The following is a 19,856-nucleotide window of genomic DNA, read 5'->3' as shown; positions in this document are numbered from 1 at the left end:
CCAGGTCTCCTGCATTGTAGGCAGACGCTTTACCGTCTGAGCCACCAGGGAAGTCCAAACTGTAAGAATGTCTATGCCTATCCTCTAACGAGGGCAGGTCAATTTAGAGACTCAGTTGCACCCAGTGACCACAGATGCCACTCACCAGTCATTTCAAACCAGTCCTCTTTGTTATAGTTTGGCCAGTGTTGCTGTCAAATGAACCCAAAAGTTGGATAGAAAATCTGTGAGCTTTAGTTGGGTTCAGACAACAACTGAAGTCCATCTTGGATACTGGTTTCACCAAGATGAAAAGCAAATTTAGGAAGAACATTGGAAAGACTGTCATCTATTTAGGACAGAACTTTGTTCTGATATTAAACCAAAATACAGAAACATCCAAATTGTCACCTTATTCCTCAAGAGTATTAATCCAAGTAGATAAATTACCAAGGCCTGAGAGTTACCTACTTATGAACTTAAGTCACCTACTACAACAAACCATGCCTTCTAAGGTGGAATTCAGTCATTAATATAGAAATTATTCAAGTGGGGGTTTTTATGACGATGATGATAATATTACCAAATGATGGAACATGCTTGTGGTTTTTTGAAATCATGTTTACATCCTAAGGAAAGAAAGAACGCCTAAAATGTCTAAAAAGACAAACTCTGAATCTTTCTTATAACCTAATTGGTAAATACTAAATCCACTGCCAATGAACCTTGATGGATATGGGAGTCCTTATGAGAACGCTGACAACAAATATTTATCAAGAACCACTGTTTGCCAGGCACTGATCTAAGTGCTTCACAGATACTAAGTTAATCTCCGAACCACCTCATGAGAGGTAAGAACCGTGTATCCCTGCTGAGAGCTGAGGACAGCAGCATATGAGGAAAACAGGCAGGCAGCCCCTGAGCGTGCCTGGAGGAACTGGATCTGCATGCCAGCAGAACAAGTCAGGATCTAGGAACCACACTCGGTCGCTTGGAACAAGGCCTTGTTCACAATGAAATTCAGAAGGTGGTCACTGCTTCCTCAAGCAAGGAGAGAAACAAGTAGTATTTGATTAAGGGTGGGAGGAAAATAGCTTAATCGTTAAAAGCACAGCTTGGGAGCCAGACTGCCTGGGTCCAAATGCTCAACTGCTTCGTTAGCGTTAAGATCCCGGGCAAGTCCCTAACTTCTCTGTGTCTGTTTTCCTGTCTGGAAAATACTGTCTCGTGGGTCTGTTGTTGTTCCGTCACTCAGTCATGTCCGACTCTGCGACCCCACAGGCTGCAGCACGCCAGGTTTCCCTGTCCTTCACCATCTCCCGGAGCTTGCTCGAACTCACGTCCATTGAGTCAGTGACGCCATCACCGTCTCATCCTCTGTCATCCCCTTCTCCTCCTGCCTCCAATCTTTCCCAGAATCAGGGTCTTTTCTAATAAGTCAGCTCTTCGCATCAGGTGGCCAGAGTATTGGAGCTTCAGCTTCATCGTCAGTTCTTTCAATGATGTTCAGGATTGATTTTCTTTAGGATTAACTGGTTTGATCTCCGTGCAGTCCAAGGGACTCTCAAGAGTCTTCTCTAACACCACAGTTCATAGGTTTGTTATGAGTATTAAAATTGTTCTTATTTGAATACCACTTAGAACATTGCCTGGCACATAGGCAGCAATATGTGTTAGTTCAAAAAAGTTCTTTGGAGATCTTTCCTGCTAATAAATACTACTTGACACCATATACATACCTAGACACATGCGGCCTTCTATCCTGTAGGAGCTTGATTCAATGTGACTTATGTTCATCATATAACATCCTGGGCATTTAGAATGTATATTCTCAAACTGATTAGTATTCTGTGGATACTGTGAAAAGCTGCACTGTCTCTGGATGCACTGCGGTCTGATTCCTCTATTTCAGTGAGGACCACCACCTTAATACCCACTACCCAGGCCAAAGCCTTGTTATTTTGACTCAGCTCCCATCTGTGTGCCCTGCATTCGGTTGCTCATCATGCATAACCTGTGGATCTTGCTGCAGACAGTACTACTGTATCAATCCCTTCTTTCCATTCCCATTGCCACTGCTAGATATAGCCCTTATTAGGATACCTTCAAAATGCTGAACCAGCCTCCTAACTGGTCTCCCCAGTCTAACTTCTTTCTTGCTCTTCTCACAAGCCTACCAGCAAGTCAACCTTCCCACAATCCCTCTTGCACTGCGCAGCTCACCTGCTCAAAACCCTACAGTGCTTCTCCATTGCCCATAGGATAAAGTCTCCTGAGCCTCAGCCTCCACAATCTAGTCCTGGTTAATCTAGATTCATTTCCAACAAGACTCTCTGGGTTTTCTCAGTCTCCCAAAATATCATGCTCTTTCCTACCTCCCAATCTTTGTTCATGCTTCTTATCAATCAACGTCTTCCTCTCATCAGCTCCTTCAGCCATTCTACCTCGTTCGCTCATTAATTTAACGAGCACTTCCTAAGACGTATGATGTAAGGGAGTGCTATAATGTATAATATTTTAGCTCTTCTCCTGATAACTCACCCATATTATTCTACCATCTTTAGAAACCTATTTTCTCTTTAAGGCTTCCCAGACCAAGCTTTCCAGGCTGGTCCAGACCACACTGATCTTCTGATACTCACTTTTTTCTACTATCTTACATTTCAAATTGTTTTATTCCCTCCTGTAAGAGTATAATCTCCTTGAGAAAGGGAGCAGATTTTAGTATTATTACCTCTCACTGTTCTTGTATCCCTTACCTACACACAGTAGGCACATCCTGCTAACAATTTGGTCATTTTGACTAAATTCATATTGCCATGATCCAACCAGTCCATTCTTTTTTTTTTTGTACTCAAATATTTACTGAACTCTTAAAACTCAGTACACCTAATTTTTTTTCATGTTTTTGTCATTCAGCTTCTTTTTAATATCTGTCTTTATTTATTTTTTTTTATTTTTTTACAGTTCATAACTTTTATAAATAAAATAAATTAAATGTACAGTGAATAAGTTCTCTGAAATATTTCAATATTTCTGCAGGTTTAGTAACATCGTAAAATACATTTCAACTAAAATTCACAAATCTAAAAACCTGTTAGGCATTTTTAGGCGTTTTAAGTTGGAAATGAAGACCAATGTTACATCGTAATATGCCAATTACAAATAGTACTTCAAATAGCAAATACTACAGTTTGTCCCAAACTTTAAAAACTATTCATGAACTCAACACTGAACTATTGATGGCTATGAGAATTGTTTCCTAGCCTTTTTGAAAATTTCAACCCATTTACGTTTAAGGTAATTATTGATAAGTACGATCCCGTAGCCATTTTCTTTATTGCTTGGGTTCAAGTTTATACACTCTTTCTGTGTTTCCTGTCTATAGAAGATCCTTTAGCATTTGTTGGAGAGCTGGTTTAGTGATGCTGAATTCTCTCAGCTTTTGCTTGTCTGTAAAGCTTTTGATTTCTCCTTCATATTTGAATGAGATCCTTGCTGGGTATAGTAATCTGGGCTGTAGAGTATTTTCTTTCATCACTTTAAGTATGTCTTGCCACTCCCTTCTGGCCTGAAGAGTTTCTGTTGAAAGATCAGCTGTTATCCTTATGGGAATCCCCTTATGTGTTATTTGCTGCTTTTCCCTTGCTGCTTTTAATATTTGTTCTTTGTGTTTGATCTTTGTTAATTTGATTAATATGTGTCTTGGAGTATTTCGCCTTGGGTTTATCCTGTTGGGGACTCTCTGGGTTTCTTGGACTTGGGTGATTATTTCTTTCCCCATTTTAGGGAAGCTTTCAACTATTATCTCCTCAAGTATTCTCTCATGGTCTTTCTTTTTGTCTTCTTCTTCTGGGACTCCTATGATTCGAATGTTGGAGCGTTTAACATTGTCCCAGAGGACTCTAATATTGTCCTCATTTCTTTTAATTCGTTTTTCTTTTTTCCTCTCTGTTTCATTTATTTCTACAATTCTATCTTCTAGTTCGCTTATCCTGTCTTCTGCCTCTGTTATTCTACTGTTTGTTCCCTCCAGAGTGTTTCTGATCTCATCTATTGCATTATTCATTGTATATTGACTCTTTTTTATTTCTTCTAAGTCCTTATTAAATCTTTCTTCCATCTTCTCAATCCTTTTCTCCAGCTTATTTATCTGTAACTCCATTTTGCTTTCAAGATTTTGAATCATTTTCACCATCAAAATTTGAAATTCTTTATCAGGTAAATTCCCTATATCTTCTTCTTTTGTTTGTGTTGGTGGGCAATTATCTTGTTCCTTTACTTGCTGGGTATTTCTCTGCCTCTTGCTTATATTGCTTTGCTTGGGGTGGCCTTTCCCTCTTCTTGCAGTTTGTGGAGTTCTCTTTATTATGTAGTTTCTTCGCTGTGTGTGGGGTTGGACGGGTGACTTGTCCGGGTTCCCTGGTTAGGGAAGCATGTGTCGGTGTTCTGGTGGGTGGAGCTGGATTTCTTCTCTCTCCTTTAGAAGACAATGGGCTGCTTTTCTGGGAGCCTGATGTCCTCTGCCAGTATTCAGAAGTTGTTTTGTGGACTTTACTCCACGTTCAAATGTTATTTTGATGAATTTGTGGGGGAGAAAGTGGTCTTGCCGTCTTATCCCTCCGCCATCTTGTTCCTTCCTCCCCAGAACACTGGATTCTTATATTCCACTTGGTCGTGGAGTATCTCTTCCCAGCTGCTCCAGCAAGGCGCAGCCGCTGTACCTTACCTTGGACGAGGGGTATCTCCTCAAGGCCGCCCCTCCCACTTTGAATGTGGATCAGCTCCTCTCGGCCCTCCGGTGCCCAAGCAGCCACCGCCTCCTGAACGTGGCACAGCTCCTCTCGACCACCGCCCTAACCCTGGGCGCGGGGTAGCTCATCTCAGCCACGATTCTGCACGTGGTCGGCGCCGCCGGAGCCGGGCGTCTCTCGCGTCTGCGCCGCCGGAGCCGGGCGTCTCTCGCGTCTGCGCCGCCAGAGCCGGGCGTCTCTCGCGTCTGCGCCTCCCAACCAGTCCATTCTAAGGGAGATCGATCCTGGGTGTTCATTGGAGGGACTGATGCTGAAGCTGAAACTGCAATACTTTGGCCACCTCATGCGACGAGTTGACTCACTGGAAAAGACTCTGATGCTGGGAAAGGTTGGGGGTGGGAGGAGAAGGGGACGACAGAGAATGAGATGGCTGGATGGCATCACCGACTCTGTGGACATGAATTTGAGTGAACTCCGGGAGTTGGTGATGGACAGGGAGGCCTGGCGTGCTGTGATTCATGGGGTCGCGGAGAGTCGGACACGACTGAGTGACTGAACTGAACTGAACTGAACTGAATATATCCTAGTATTTATTTCCCTTAGTTTAATCCCTAAGCTGATGCTTTGAAACATCACATTTCCATCAAAGTTCATCCCTACGATACTTTTAAGAGGGTCATGAGTTCTTGGTGGCAGCTTTAACAGCCATGTCACACTCACTCCACCCTCCGCATTATCACCTAGCGGTGGACCAAGTCAAAATGGTCAAACCAGCAGCACATGGAGACCCAGTCTTAGGGTTCCGTACTCAAAATTTCATGCACTTCTGATTGTCTCAACTGATTAGCAACTCTGAATTACTCAGGACTCATCTGTGAACTAGTGACTGAACAGAGAGACAGTTTTAACTTGATATGGGAAGAGGGCAGGTGACCAAGGAGAAAGTTTTCAAGAGCATGTCCATTAGGCTACTGACATTCAGCGAAAACAAGTTTACACATCAGACTAAGGAGAGAGAATTCCTAAAGAAAATAGTATGGCCTACAGAGGTGTGCAGGTATTACGTATAAGTGTGCGTGTGTGTACAGTTTAAGTGTAAAGCAAATATATTCACTGTCATTAGCATAAAAATGAAAAATTTAATGGAATTCATATATACATTTGAGTCTGTATTGCCCCTAACTTTACCAACTGAGAAGTTATTTTAAAAAGGAATTTGGGGGCTTCCCTGGTGGTCCACTGGTTAAGAATCTGCCTTGTAATAAAAGGGACACCAGTTCGATCCCTGGTCCAGGGAGATTCCACGTGCTGCAGAGCATGCTGTAAGCGCCTGTGCCACAACTACTGAACCCACACACTGCAACTCCTTAGAGCCCACGCTCTGCAACAAAGAGAAGCCACCACAATGAGAAGCCTGTGCACCACAACTAAGACGCAGGCCCTACCCACCCACTGCAACTATAGAAAGTCTGCACAGAGCAATGAAGACCCACCACAGCCAAAAAAGAAATATAAACAAACCTTTTTTTTTTTTTTTAATAAAAAGGAATTTTTACAGACTCCAGTTGAAATCTTCAATCTAGTAACAAGAGTGATTGACAGTTCACGTTTTCCTAGTGACATACCTTTTACTCTGGAAATACTCTAAGTGAATGAAATGACTTCAATTTATAGAAGTATCATTATACTTTACAAAATCCAATAAGGCAATAATCCATCCCCTCTTAACTTACCCTTTGTCCACCACAAAACTCCAAAACCAAAGTAATAACAATACTAAGTAACTTCTTTTAACTGGAATGATTAAAGTATCCTCTAGAACTTTTGCATAATTGTTTTAAAATTATTAATCATTTAAATAAGTCATTGTTAACAAGTAATAAGACTTCCCTAGTGGCTCACACAGGAAGAATCTGCCTGCAGTGTAGGAGACCTGGGTTTGATCCTTGAGTGGGGAAGATCCCCTGGAGAAGGGAATGCCAACCCACTCCAGTATTCTTGCCTGGAGAATTCCAAGGACAGAGAAGCCTGGTGCTACAGTCCATGGGGTTGCAAAGAGTGAGACCCAACTGAGCGAATTTCATTTATAAGTAATGAGTCACTCTCACCTTCTTCAGTCATATACTTTATCAGTTCATCCTTAGAAAGAAATCCACGTTTATCCGGATCTAATACCTAGGGGGAAGGAAAAGATAGATACTCTATTTTTTGATGAAAATTCCACATGATGATTTTTTTCACGTAAACATAAATATATGTAAAATTTGTGGCTTACATACCTCAAAAGCTCGAAGAAGGATATCTTCCGGAATTGGTCTATATCTAATTATGCAATAAAAGGAGAAAACACCACAGTATTTAGCTCAATCTCCAAATAACAAATGATCACATTTTAAAAAATAAATAAAGCTGCTAGCATACTAGGATAATAATTCATCCCTCACTGAAATATTTTTGGATTTCTGGATAATAAAGTTGAAAGTACTCCACACCCACAAGGAATACTTAATTAAATGTTATCTGTTAGTTTTTTTCACCATTACGGGAACAAAATTCCTACAGTAAATAAACTATGGTAAGCTAATGCTACACTTTCTCTAGAAAAGTAATTAGGGTTAATTCTTATTTATCATTGATAATTCAAACAGAAGCTAATAAGAATGTTGTTGATTTATGCTTTTTGCAGCTTATTTGCCCTTTAATTACACTTTACTTATTATATTAATACTGAAGTGGTGGATATTTCTGAGAACATACCAACTGGCAGTTCAGAAGTGTAGAGAAAAACTAGGAGGAAGCTATTCTGTGATAAACGTTAGCTGAGTATAACATACAAAGTGAAAAGGCCACGTGTTTTGCAATTAATGCAGTTCTAATCATTACCTCAACAATTGTATTTACTTTCTTACCTTCTTTCCAGTAGCACTTCAGTCATCACTGGTAGAAATTTCTCAAATCGAATGTATCCAGTGGGTTCTTCTTCCTCTACCTGAACAGTCAGTAAATAACAGCCACTTATTTATTCAGCAAATGTAGTGAGCAGCCTCTTTTTCCAAACACTGTGCCAAGTACTGGGGATCTGATAATGAGCATACTTGGACACGGTCCCCACTCATAGGGTTTATATTCTGGTAGTGGAGACATAAATCCATCAAAAAAACAACAAAGCTGAGTGTCTAATTATAAGTTTATGTAAGAAACAATGAAGTAAAGGAGCAAGGGTCTATTACATAGAATGCTAAGTCACTTCAGTCGTGTCCAACTCTGTGCGACCCCATAGACAGCAGCCAACCAGGCTCCCCCGTCCCTGGGATTCTCCAGGCAGGAACACTGGAGTGGGTTGCCATTTCCTTCTCCATTAGAACATAGAATAAAGAAAACTTTTCTTGGCCAAATTATCAGGAAATGCATTCATAAAGAAATCACACTTGAGTTGATTATTATAAAGGATGAGTAAAAGGTAATCAAAAACAGCAGGGAAAGACACTCCCAGTAGATGAAATTATAGGAACTAAGACCTTGTGGGATGCACCGGAGGCCAGGAGGCTGAAGCATATGGAGCAAGGAGGAGAATGTTTTCAGATGAGGCTGGAGAGAGAAATGGGGACTAAACCATGCAAGCTATTACTATCCATGAACAGGACTTTGGTTGTTATCGCAAGACACTGTTATCCTAAATCACTGAAGGTCTCATAGATGTGTGTTTAAAAGGTCACACTGGTTGTGGGTAAGGCAGCTTCTGCAGTAGTCTAAGCAGATATGATAAGCGCTTGGATTAGAGTGGTGGCCATGGAGACAGAAGTGGGTATTTTCAAGAAACACTTAAGATATAAAACCAAGAAAACCTGGCAGTGTATCCATCACAGGCAAGGATGAGGAAAAAGAAAAAAAAAAAAGGGTCAAGGACAACTCCCAGGATTCTGACTTGCACAACTGAGATGGACTAATGCTTCCCCTGACATAAGGAACACTGGCTAAGAGACCAGATTAGGGGACCAATCAAACTCAAGGACTGTACTATTCATTAAATAACTAGATGCTCTGTGGAACACTGTTACACCACCACTAATTAAGACGACACCTAACAATTTTGGTGCCCAGAACTATTAGATGAGAATGAGGAAGACTCAAGCTCACAAGGTTCAGCTTTGATGGTGCGGCTGAACGGTACTCCATTGATTTTAAATTTCATGTCAGGCTATTTATGAGAAGCTGTAAATTTTCCACTCCCTTTCAAAAATCCTATTAAAAGGCTCACACATCCCAATTCAACAGTGGCGATTTTAAAAGATTTATTCTTTGAGCAAAAGATAAGAAATCTATAGGTGCTGCTAAGTGGAACGCACTGTCATCAAATGACAACTATTTTTTAATGTTTATACTAGATTCTCACCTAGTATGAGGCAAGCCCTTGAACTCCACTATCAGTAAAAAATGTCATCCATCTAATGACAGAATGATGTGTTTCAGAATTTCTGAGGCCACTGATACATGAGCAATTGTTTTCAGCTGCCTCTAGATCCAAGGCAAGCAATTTGCAAATCAGAGTTCGTGTGGCTCTGGTTCAGACGTGCTCAAGTAGCACTCTAACTCCCAGTCCCACAAACTGCTTAAAACTAAAATGCCAATCTCATGAGATTGCCTCCAGAGGGATAATTTTTAAATTAAAATGTTGTGTTTCTATTCTGATTAATCCAGAAATCTGTTCCAGAACCTAGAGTTATAGTTTGTTTCCCTTTCCCTGTACCCTCAACAAACTGCACAGCCAACAGTCTTGACCAAGGAAGATCAAAAATCCTATGTTATGAGCATCCTCATCAATCCACCAACGGTCCATAGTTTTTCCAAAGGAGTTCAAATCTATAGCACGCTCTCCATCATGTGAGAAGTCACAGACACATCCTATGTCCCTCATAACGTCTACCCCACCATTATCATGCCCCTGGACAACTTCCACAAGCCCTTGGTGCTGTGAATACAGGTAAAACATTATTCTGTGTACAGCCAAATGGCCTGAAGGATCTGTACAGAGCTAAAACTTCACAAAAATAATAAGTTAAAGCAAAACTCCAATGAATCAGGATAGCAGAAGATGAGGCATATATTTTCCTTGATTTTTTTAAAGAGGGATAATGAACAAATAAAGGCCTTAGGGTTAAAAAAGTAAGAAGAAAAATATGTAAGTCCATTTTCAACTTGGACAGATTGTGAAAATCTTTCTATGACTCAACACTGTCCTCTAGAGGCCACATCTAATCTCTTTTTGTATTAAGAGAATTCTAAGCAATGGCATAAAAATAGTACAATTATATAATATTTCTAAATACAGCATTAATGAACTGTATAACATATACTAGACACTACCTTATATTATTAAAAGTTTTTGTTTAAATAAACATATTTTAGAATAGACTCAGTGCCGGGAGCCAGCGAGGGAAATCCTACCCATGGCAAAGGTCAACTGGGGAAGAGGCCTGACGGGCAAAGGCTAATCAGGACTCGAGGAGCCCCCTGGACTTACCTGAGCATCTACCCCAAAGAAAACCGGAATCTGACTGCTTTACTATCTTATGCCTCTTACCAAGTCCTCTAATACTTACAGGGGCTTCCCCCCAACCACCTTTCTCTGAAAACATTAATTCAGAGCTGTAGTTTAAAAGTTCTCCTCGGCTTAATAGGAGTGTTCCAATCCAAGCCCCTCTGATAGCTTTCTAACTTGCATGACAAGTTTGTCCGGGCTCTTACAACTATGAATGTGACTGTTTATAGCCTCCCAGCCATGCAAGGACAGAAAGCCTAATATTCTAAAATACAGGAATCTGTTGAAGAAGTTAAAATCATTAGAGTAGTACTAAAAAAGATTTCATTGTTGAATCAATGCTTGCTGCAAAGTTTCCTCTATCTATTGTATCCTTGGAAATATATTAATCACATATAGAGAATATAAGTAGTAGCCTTTGATTTAACCACATCAGATCTTAAGTTAATAAATTCCTTTCTTGCAGCTCACTACACCGGTGCCTTATAGGAATGTAACTTTGTTATGTGTCTAGCACCTGACTCTAGGAAAGTCACCTTAAAAGAATATAAGCCTTTTACTTGCTAACTAACCTATTGTTAGGAGAGAGGGCCATAAACTGTTAGCAGGCCCCCTGGCCAGAAGAGGATGTAAACCACCTAAAACTTTTATCACAAGACACACAAAAATAAGCCCTGATCCTGATAAGGGTCAAGACTGCTGACCCCACGTGATTTTGGTGTGAATCTATACCTCCCTTTCTCTGTTTCTTATGTGCATAACTTAGGGTATAAAAGCAACACTGGAAAATAAAGTTTTGGGCCTTGCTCACTGAAGCTTGGTCTCCCCGTGTCGTTCCTTCTCTTTTTCCATTCTTTTCTCTATTCTCCTTTTTCTGGTTGAGATCCTTGGAGCGCTGGGCCCTCTGAGTTTACTTATCTACCTGGGCTTCTAAGACCCACTCGAGGGGGTGCCCTGGTGGGGTGCCTCCAGTGATTCGAGAGGGCGCCTGCGGCCTACGTAAACAGAGCAAGCCCCGTGCTGGGGTTTTATTGGTTTCCAGCGTAAACCAAGGAATCATCAGTCCCTGTCTCTCTCTCTCTCTCTCTAACGCCGACGCCGTTCATCCCGAGGATACCCTGGGCCTTATCGAGGCTGGTCCCCGATAACTCAGATTTACAGATAGTAGAGAGTTCTCATATACCTCCCAGTTTCCTCTATTATTTACCCTTGCATTATTATGGTACAACTCTACTTGGTTCATTGTAACACCCACTGAACCAATACTGACGTACGATTATTTACTAAACTCCATGCTTTATTTTGATTCCACTGGTTTTTTAAAGGCATTTTTAAAATACGGTACATTTTTCTATCATAAAAGAGAAGCAAGAAAAGCAGGATAGAACAACCTTCCTGACAATCTGGAAATGGGTGGATAGAGGGGAGGATAATAAGTGCTTCTATTACTTCTGGTGCAGGACAAACTAATTGACTTTATGAGGCCATGAGTAAGATTGGACAAAAACACTACTTTCTATAAATGTTATGCAATAATGGCTCAATGATTATTTAAATGCCTTTAAAATTTAATAGAAATATATCAAATATTGAACCACACTTAATCATATTGTATATAAACATATATAGATAGTTATGGGTTGAGTTATATCTTCCCCAAGTTCATATGTTGGAGTCCTAATCTCTGGTACATCTCAGAATGTGACTTCTTTGGAGACAGGGTAATCAAGTTTATCATCAGTGAGGTAATCAAGTTAAAATGAGGTCATTAGGGTAGGCCCTTCTCCAATATAACTGATAGAAGAAATCTGGACACAGAGACATGCACACAGGGAGAATGTCATGCAAACATGAAGACAAGCCTCTACAAGCCAAGAAGAAAGCCCCAAAACAGATGCTTCTCCCCTAGCCAACAGAAAGAACTAACTCTGCTAACACCCTAATTCTGTACTTCTAGCTTCCAGAACTGTGAGACAATAAATTTCTGTTGTTTAAGACACTGTCTGTGGTACTGTGTTATAGCAGTTCTACCAAACTTTATACGCTTGCACACAAACGTTGTGAGAGATATGACATAAAGGTGATTTGTAAACCTTGAATTATTATGATTATTATTATTTTAATCAGTAGTGTACACACTTCTGGTTCTATATTCTGCAATGACACATCCTCCTAACAGAATCGATCTCTGGTGCTAAAAGTTTAGACACAGCCTCCTTCACCCACCATAGGGAACTGTTTTTTACAGAAGTCTGATCCTGCCTCCTCTCTGTAAAATGCCACATGGAATTTGGCATGAATGTATTAAACTGCTAGGCATATCTAATCCCTTGTCCCTTGCCCCTGCACCCTTGCCTAGAGGAGAGGGTTTGTAGATCAGCAGCCATGATGTCTCCACTTCTGCTGTTCCCCTACTTGCTGCTTGGACTGAAAGCAGAGGAGAGTAACAGACAGCCATCTGTCACATCTTCCTCCTCTTCAAAAGACAAAAACAAAACAAATAATCTTGTTATTGTGTATGTGAATGAGGCAAAGTAAGTTCTAATCTGGTCTGTTTCATCTAAGAGAAAGGCTAAGGTGATAGAAAGGAGGTAATAATTAGAAAGGAAGCTCGGGAGCATTTATGAATGCAGAGGAAATAAAACCTCTTTGTAGGAAGACCTCCAGCTTAGCCTTCAAGTACCATTTATAGGAGGAGCTCATCTTAATAGCCAGCAGGTGTCTATCTGGAAGCAGACTGAGTCCCCAACACACCTGGCTTCTCCTCCTCCAAAGAACTATGGTGGCAGAGGCAATCTGAAGAAAATACCCTGCTTCCCTGACACACAAAGGGGCCCGCCTCCACAGGCTAGCACAGGGCCTCCAGCCACTCCACAGCCTCTTTGCATTCTCCTGCCCAACAAGGCGGAGAAGGCAATGGCAAGCCACTCCAGTACTCTTGCCTAGAAAATCCCATGGATGGAGGAGCCTGGTAGGCTGCAGTCCGTGGGGTCGCTAAGGGTCAGACACGACTGAGCGACTTCACTTTCACACATTGGAGAAGGAAATGGCAACCCACTCCAGTGTTCTTGCATGGAGAATCCCAGGGAAGGGGGAGCCTGGTGGGCTTCCGTCTATGGGGTCACACAGAGTCGGACACGACTGAAGTGACTTAGCAGCAGCAGCAGCAGCCCAATAAGGAGCCATCTCAATAAACATATAAATACTGTGGGATTGTTTTTAAATCAACATTTATCTAAGTTTCAAAGCATGAGGCAAATACTCTTTCTCACTCTACCTTGGGAAAAGACACTTTTCTTCATGTGTTTTGCATCTGAGGATACTCTGGCACAGAGGGGTAAAGCGCCCTCCACGGTCCTCAAGGGCAGTCGGGTGCTGTGATGGGACCACAGCCCAGAGTCCTTTCTCCCATTCCCACAGTGAAGTCATCAGGCCATCTCTTTTCTCATTAAAGCATTATTTATTTTAATACTGAATTCTCTGCATAGGCACAATAAAACACACTGAAAATTCATTTCTCCCCAGGGACATACAATCCGTCAATAAACTGAACTATTTCACGCTTCACAAAAGCAAGATAATACCAGTAGTTAAGATGCTTTATAAAGCACCTACATTTCATCTAGTTCCAGGTCACCAAATAAGACATACATATGAATTTTTTAACTATCTGTAGTAAAAATATAAAAACAATGAGATATTTCAAGTTAGACTTGAACATCACATATGCACATTTTGATATAAATTGTGCTTCAAAACCAAAACACTAATACAATTTAGAAAATACTTCTCTACCTTGGATAGAATAAAATGATAACAAAAATTCACTGGCATTTACCAATTAGTCTTACAAATGGAAAAGCCTAAAGTTACCTGCTTTAGAAAAATTATTTACTCCAAACATCCCAGATGCTGTTGTGTAAAAATTGGGATAAGTACTTCTTTGGGGTTATAAGTCCCTTTCTTACTATAAGAGATATCAAAAAAGACTAACTCATCTTTTGGGTGGACTATCAGAGAGTCTAAGAATCAACAGGTGGCTAGACCATGTAATCAAAAAGGTCCTTTCCTACTGGAAGTTTCCATAATTTGAAGCAATGGGAAAGTCACTTTCTGTCAAGCTATTAACCCCCCCAATTTACCCTCAGGCTGCAGCAGGCACAGGGAGATTAAGGGGCTCCAGTTACACTAATTGGTTTCAGAGCCTTCGGTTTCAGCATCTCACCACCACGGCACTGAGTGTCCCTCCCCACCTCTAGCAGACAGAGGCAGTAAGTGTTGAAGCAATTGTCCCTCAAGGTAATCTGCTATTTATATCAAAAGTAACTGTTTAAAATTGTGTTGCAATAAGGTTGGAGGAAAAGCTCTATCCTGGGTTGAGACTTGGTTAGCATAATAAATATCCAATATCCTAATATCCAGCTTTATTAGGTCCAGAGACAGTTCTAAAATCACATTTATAACAACATGTTAGTTTAAAGGATTACTTATTCTTACATTTCATGAAGCAATCCAAACCCTCAACATATCTTCAACAACAGACTTTCTAAGAGTTCGACTACTTTAGATACCTCAAGTAAGTGGAGTCATGAAGTACTGGTCTATTTTGTGACTAGAATTTTCACATAATATCTTCAAGTTTCATCCATGTTACAGTATATGACAGGATTTCCTTCTTAAAATGTTAGTTTTCCTTAAATTAGATAAGGATGGAAGAATCACTTTGATGTAATATTGAGTGAAAAGGTAAAATACTCTGGTTGTGTTTGAGTGATGGAAACAAGAGCAATCACTCCTCTATATTTTGGGCATCCAATTTTAATCAGCATGCATTTTTTAAAGAATGAAATTTTTATAATAACATGGGAAATTATTGTGATATAATCAGCAAAAAAAAAGCAAGGTTGAAATTGTACATACTGAATTGTACTATAAGATTCAGTTCAGTTCAGTCACTCAGTCGTGTCCGACTCTTTGCGACCCCATGAGTCACAGCATGTCAGGCCTCCCTGTCCATCACCAATTCCGGGAGTTCACTCAAACTCATATCCATCGAGCTGGTGATGCCATCCAGCCATCTCATTCTCTGTTGTCCCCATCTCCTCCTGCCCCCAATCCCTCCCAGCATCAGAGTCTTTTCCAGTGAGTCAACTATAAGATTACTATTATGCTAAAAACATGTATAGGAAAATAATACAGGAGGAAGTGAACTAAATTACTAATACTGATTATATTAAGGTGATGGATTCGGGGTGTCACCAAGATGGCAGAGTAGGAAGACCCCATGCTCCCATGTTCCCACAGCCACATCAAAATCCCAACTACTTGTAAAGCAACTCTCGATGATAATAATTTGAAGACTATCAGGAAAGATTTTTCACAACTAAAAGAAGTAACCATAACAAGGGGGCTTCTGAGGTGGTGCTGGTGATAAAGAAGCTGCCATAACAAGATAGGTAGGAGGACTGGAGACACTATATTGCCAGGACCCACACTCCCAGGTGTATAACACACTCCTAGGTGTATATATGACAAACCTAGACAGAGTATGAATCAAGGCAAATTGCAAGTGGTCAAACAGGAGATGACAAGAGTGAACGTCGATTTTTTAGGCGAACTAAAATGGACTGGAATGGGTGAATTTAACTCAGATGACCATTATATCTGCTACTGTGGGCAAGAATCCCTTAAAAGAAATGGAGTAGCCATCATAGTCAACAAAATAGTAAAATGCAGTACTTGGATGTGATCTCAAAAATGACAGAATGATCTCTATTCGTTTCCAAGGCAAATCATTCAATATCACGGTGATCCAAGCCTATGCCTCAACCAGTAATGCTGAAGAAGCCGAAGTTGAATGGTTCTGTAAAGACCTACAAGACCTTCTAGAACTAACACCCAAAAAAGATGTCCTTTTCATTATAGGGGACTGGAATGCAAAAGTAGGAAGTCAAGAAATACCTAGAGTAACAGGCCAATTTGGCCTTAGAGAATGAAGCAGAGTAAAGACTATTAGAGTTTTGCCAAGGGAACGCACTGGTCACAGCAAACACCCTCTTCCAACAACACAAGAGAAGACTCTACACATGGACATCACCGGATGGTCAACACCAAAAACAGATTGATTATATTCTTTGCAGCCAAAGATGGAGAAGCTCTAGACAGTCAGCAAAAATAAGACCGGGAGCTGACTGTGGCTCAGATCATGAACTCCTTATTGCCAAATTCAAACTTAGATTGAAGAAAGTAGGGAAAACCACTAGACCATTCAGGTATGACCTAAATCAAATCCCTTAGGATTATACAGTGGAAGTGAGAAATAGATTCAAGCGATTAGAGCTGATAGAGTGCCTGAAGAACTATGGACAGAGGTTTATGACATTGTATAGGAGGCAGGGATCAAGACCATCCCCAAGAAAAAGAAATGCAAAAAGGCAAAATGGTTGTTTGAGGAGGACTTACAAATAGTTGTGAAAAGAAAAAGAGTGAAAAGCAAAGGAGAAAAGGAAAGATATACCCATTTGAATGCAGAGTTCCAAAGAACAGCAATGAGAGAAAAGAAAGCCTTCCTCAGTGATCAACGCAAACAAACAGAGGAAAACAACAGAATGGGAAAGACTAGAGATCTCTTCGGAGAAGGCAATGGCACCCCACTCCAGTACTCTTGCCTGGAAAATCCCATGGACAGAGGAGCCTGGTAGGCTGCAGTCCATGGGGTCACGAAGAGTCGGACACGACTGAGCACCTTCACTTTCATTTTCATGCATTGGAGAAGGAAATGGCAACCCATTCCACTGTTCTTGCCTGGAGAATCCCAGGGACAGGGGAGCCTGGTGGGCTTCCGTCTACGGGGTCGCACAGAGTCGGACACGACTGAAGCGACTTAGCAGCAGCAGCAGAGATCTCTTCAAGAGAATTAGAGATATCAAGGGAACATTTCATGCAAAGATGGGTGCAATAAAGGACAGAAATGATATGGACCTAACAGAAGCAGAAGACATTAAGAAGAGGTGGCAAGAATACACAGACGAACTATACAAATAAGATCCTCATGATCCAGATAATCATGATGGTGTGATCACTCACCTAGAGCCAGACATCCTGGAATGCGAAGTCAAGTGGGCTTTAGGAAGCATCACTGCGAACAAAGCTAGTGGAGGTGATGGAATTCCAGTTGAGCTATTTCAAATCCTGAAAGATGATGCTGTGAAAGTGCTGCACTCAATATGTCAGCAAATTTGGAAAACTCAGCAGTGGCCACCAGACTGGAAAAGGTCAGTTTTCATTCCAATCCCAAAGAAAGGCAATGCAAAAGAATGCTCAAACTACCGCACAATTGCACTAATCTCACATGCTAGCAAAGTAGTGCTCAAAATTCTCCAAGCAAGGCTTCAACAGTATGTGAACTGTGAACTTCCAGATGTTCAAACTGGATTTACAAAAGGCAGAGAAACCAGATATCAAATTGCCAATATCCGTTGGATCATCAAAAAAGCAAGAGAGCTCCAGAAAAACATCTACTTCTGTTTTATAAACTATGCCATAGCTTTTGACTGTGTGGATCACAACAAACTGTGGAAAATTCTGAAAGAGATGGGAATACCAGACTCCCTGACCTGCCTCTTGAGAAATCTGTATGCAGGTCAGGAAGCAACAGTTAGAATTGGACATGGAACAACAGACTGGTTCCAAAACAGGAATGGAGTATGTCAAGGCTATATATTGTCACCCTGCTTATTTAACTTATATGCAGAGTATATCATGAGAAACCTTGGGGTGTATGAAGCACAAGCTGGAATCAAGACTGCCAGGAGAAATATCAATAACCCTCATATATGCAGACCTTTATGGCAAAAAAAAAACAAGGAGAACTAAAGAGCCTCTTGATGAAAGTGAAAGAGAGTGAAAAGTTGGCTTAAAACTCAACATTTAGAAAACTAAGATCACGGCATCTGGTCCCATCACTTCACGGCAAATAGATGGGGAAACAGTGGAAACAGTGACAGACTTTATTTTTTGGACTCCAAAATCACTGCAGATAGTAACTGCAGCCGTGAAATTAAAAGATGCTTGCTCCTTGGAAGAAAAGTTATGACCAACCTAGATAGCATATTAAAAAGCAGAGATATTATTTCGCCAACAAAGGTTCATATAGTCAAAGCTATCGTTTTTCTAGGAATCACGTATGTATGTGAGAGTTGGACTATAAAGAAAGCTAAGTGCCAAAGAATTGATGCTTTTGAACTGTGGTGTTGAAGAAGACTCCTGAGAGTCCCTTGGACTGCAAGGAGATCAAACCAGTCCATCCTAAAGGAGATCAGTCCTGAATATTCATTGGAAGGACTGATGATGAAGCTGAAACGCCAATACTTTGACCACCTGATGAGAAGAAGTGACTCATTTGAAAAGACCCTGATGCTGGGAAAGATTGAAGGCAGGAGGAGAAGGGGACGAAAGAGAATGAGATGATTGGATGGCATCACTGACTCAATGGACATGATCTTATGTAAACTCTGGGAGTTGGTGATGGACAGGGAGGCCTGATGTGCTGCAGTCCATGGGGTCGCAAAGAATCAAACATGATTAAGTGACTGAACTGAACTGAACTGAACTGAACTGAGACAGTATTAAAAAGCAGAGACATTACTTTGCCAACAAAAGCCCGTCCAGTCAAAGCTATGGTTTTTCCAGTAGTCATATTCGTAGGTGAAAGCTGAACCATAAAGAAGGCTGAGCACTGAAGAACTGATGCTTTTGAACTGTGGTGCTGGAGAAGACTCTTGAAGAGTCCCTTGGACAGCAAGGAGAGCGAACCAGTAAATCCTTAAAGGAAATCAACCCTGAATATTCATTGGAAGGACTGATGCTGAAGCTGAAGCTCCTATTAATACTTTGGCCACCTGATCCGAAGAGCTGACTCATTAGAAAGGACCCTGATGCTGGGAAAACTTGAAGGCAGGAGGAGAAGGGGACAAGAGAGTATAAGATCATTGGATGGCATCACCAACTCAATGAACATGAGTCTGGGTAAACTCTGGGAGATGTTGAAGGACTGGGAAGCCGGGAATGCTGCAGTCCCCGGGGTCACAAAGAGTCGGACATGACTGAGAGACTGAACAACACTCCCAGGTAAGTCACCCACAAACAGGAGGATAGTCACAATTGCAGAAGTTCCCACCAAGAAGGAAGAGGTTCAAGCCCCACTTGGGCTTCCCAGTTCAGGGTCCTGCACCAGAAGATGAGCCCCCAGCACGTCTGCCTTTGTGAACAGGAGAGCTGGAGGGCTATAGGAAACAGAGACTCCTCTCCTAAAAGGTGTACATAAAATCTCACACTCTGAATGCTAACTCAGAGGCAGTAGTCAGAAGGAGCCTGGGTCAGACTTACTTGCTAATCTTGGAGAGCCTCCCAAAGAGGCAAGAAGCAGCTGGATCTCCAAGGGATGAAGACACTGGTAGCAGCCTTTTCCCCGAGCTTCTTCTACCACAATGACACCAGCACTGCCAAGCTCCATTTCAGAATCCTTCCACTAGCAAACCTCTGCTGGGGGCTTATTCACACACCAGTGGGCTGGCAGCAGCCCC

General features: G+C 41.3%; 1 protein-coding gene across 1 annotated transcript in view; it reads right to left on the bottom strand.

Annotated features, from left to right (window-relative positions):
- Nucleotides 1-19,856, bottom strand: part of DRC8 (dynein regulatory complex subunit 8) — a 135,946-nt gene that overhangs the window by 10,052 nt on the left and 106,038 nt on the right. The window contains exons 5-7 of the mRNA XM_055419733.2: nucleotides 7,643-7,722; nucleotides 7,013-7,055; nucleotides 6,842-6,908 (exon numbers count right to left, since the gene is read on the bottom strand). Coding sequence (XP_055275708.2) covers nucleotides 6,842-6,908; nucleotides 7,013-7,055; nucleotides 7,643-7,722 — 190 coding nt within the window. The remainder of the gene's footprint in view (nucleotides 1-6,841; nucleotides 6,909-7,012; nucleotides 7,056-7,642; nucleotides 7,723-19,856) is intronic.

The sequence above is a fragment of the Moschus berezovskii genome, chromosome 17 (genome assembly GCF_049115385.1).
Source record: "Moschus berezovskii isolate FMDL1 chromosome 17, NW_MosBer_1.0, whole genome shotgun sequence".
NCBI classification, from domain to species: domain Eukaryota; kingdom Metazoa; phylum Chordata; class Mammalia; order Artiodactyla; family Moschidae; genus Moschus; species Moschus berezovskii.
The sequence above is the reverse complement of the archived record's forward strand: the minus strand, read 5'-3'. Positions and strand labels throughout refer to the sequence as shown.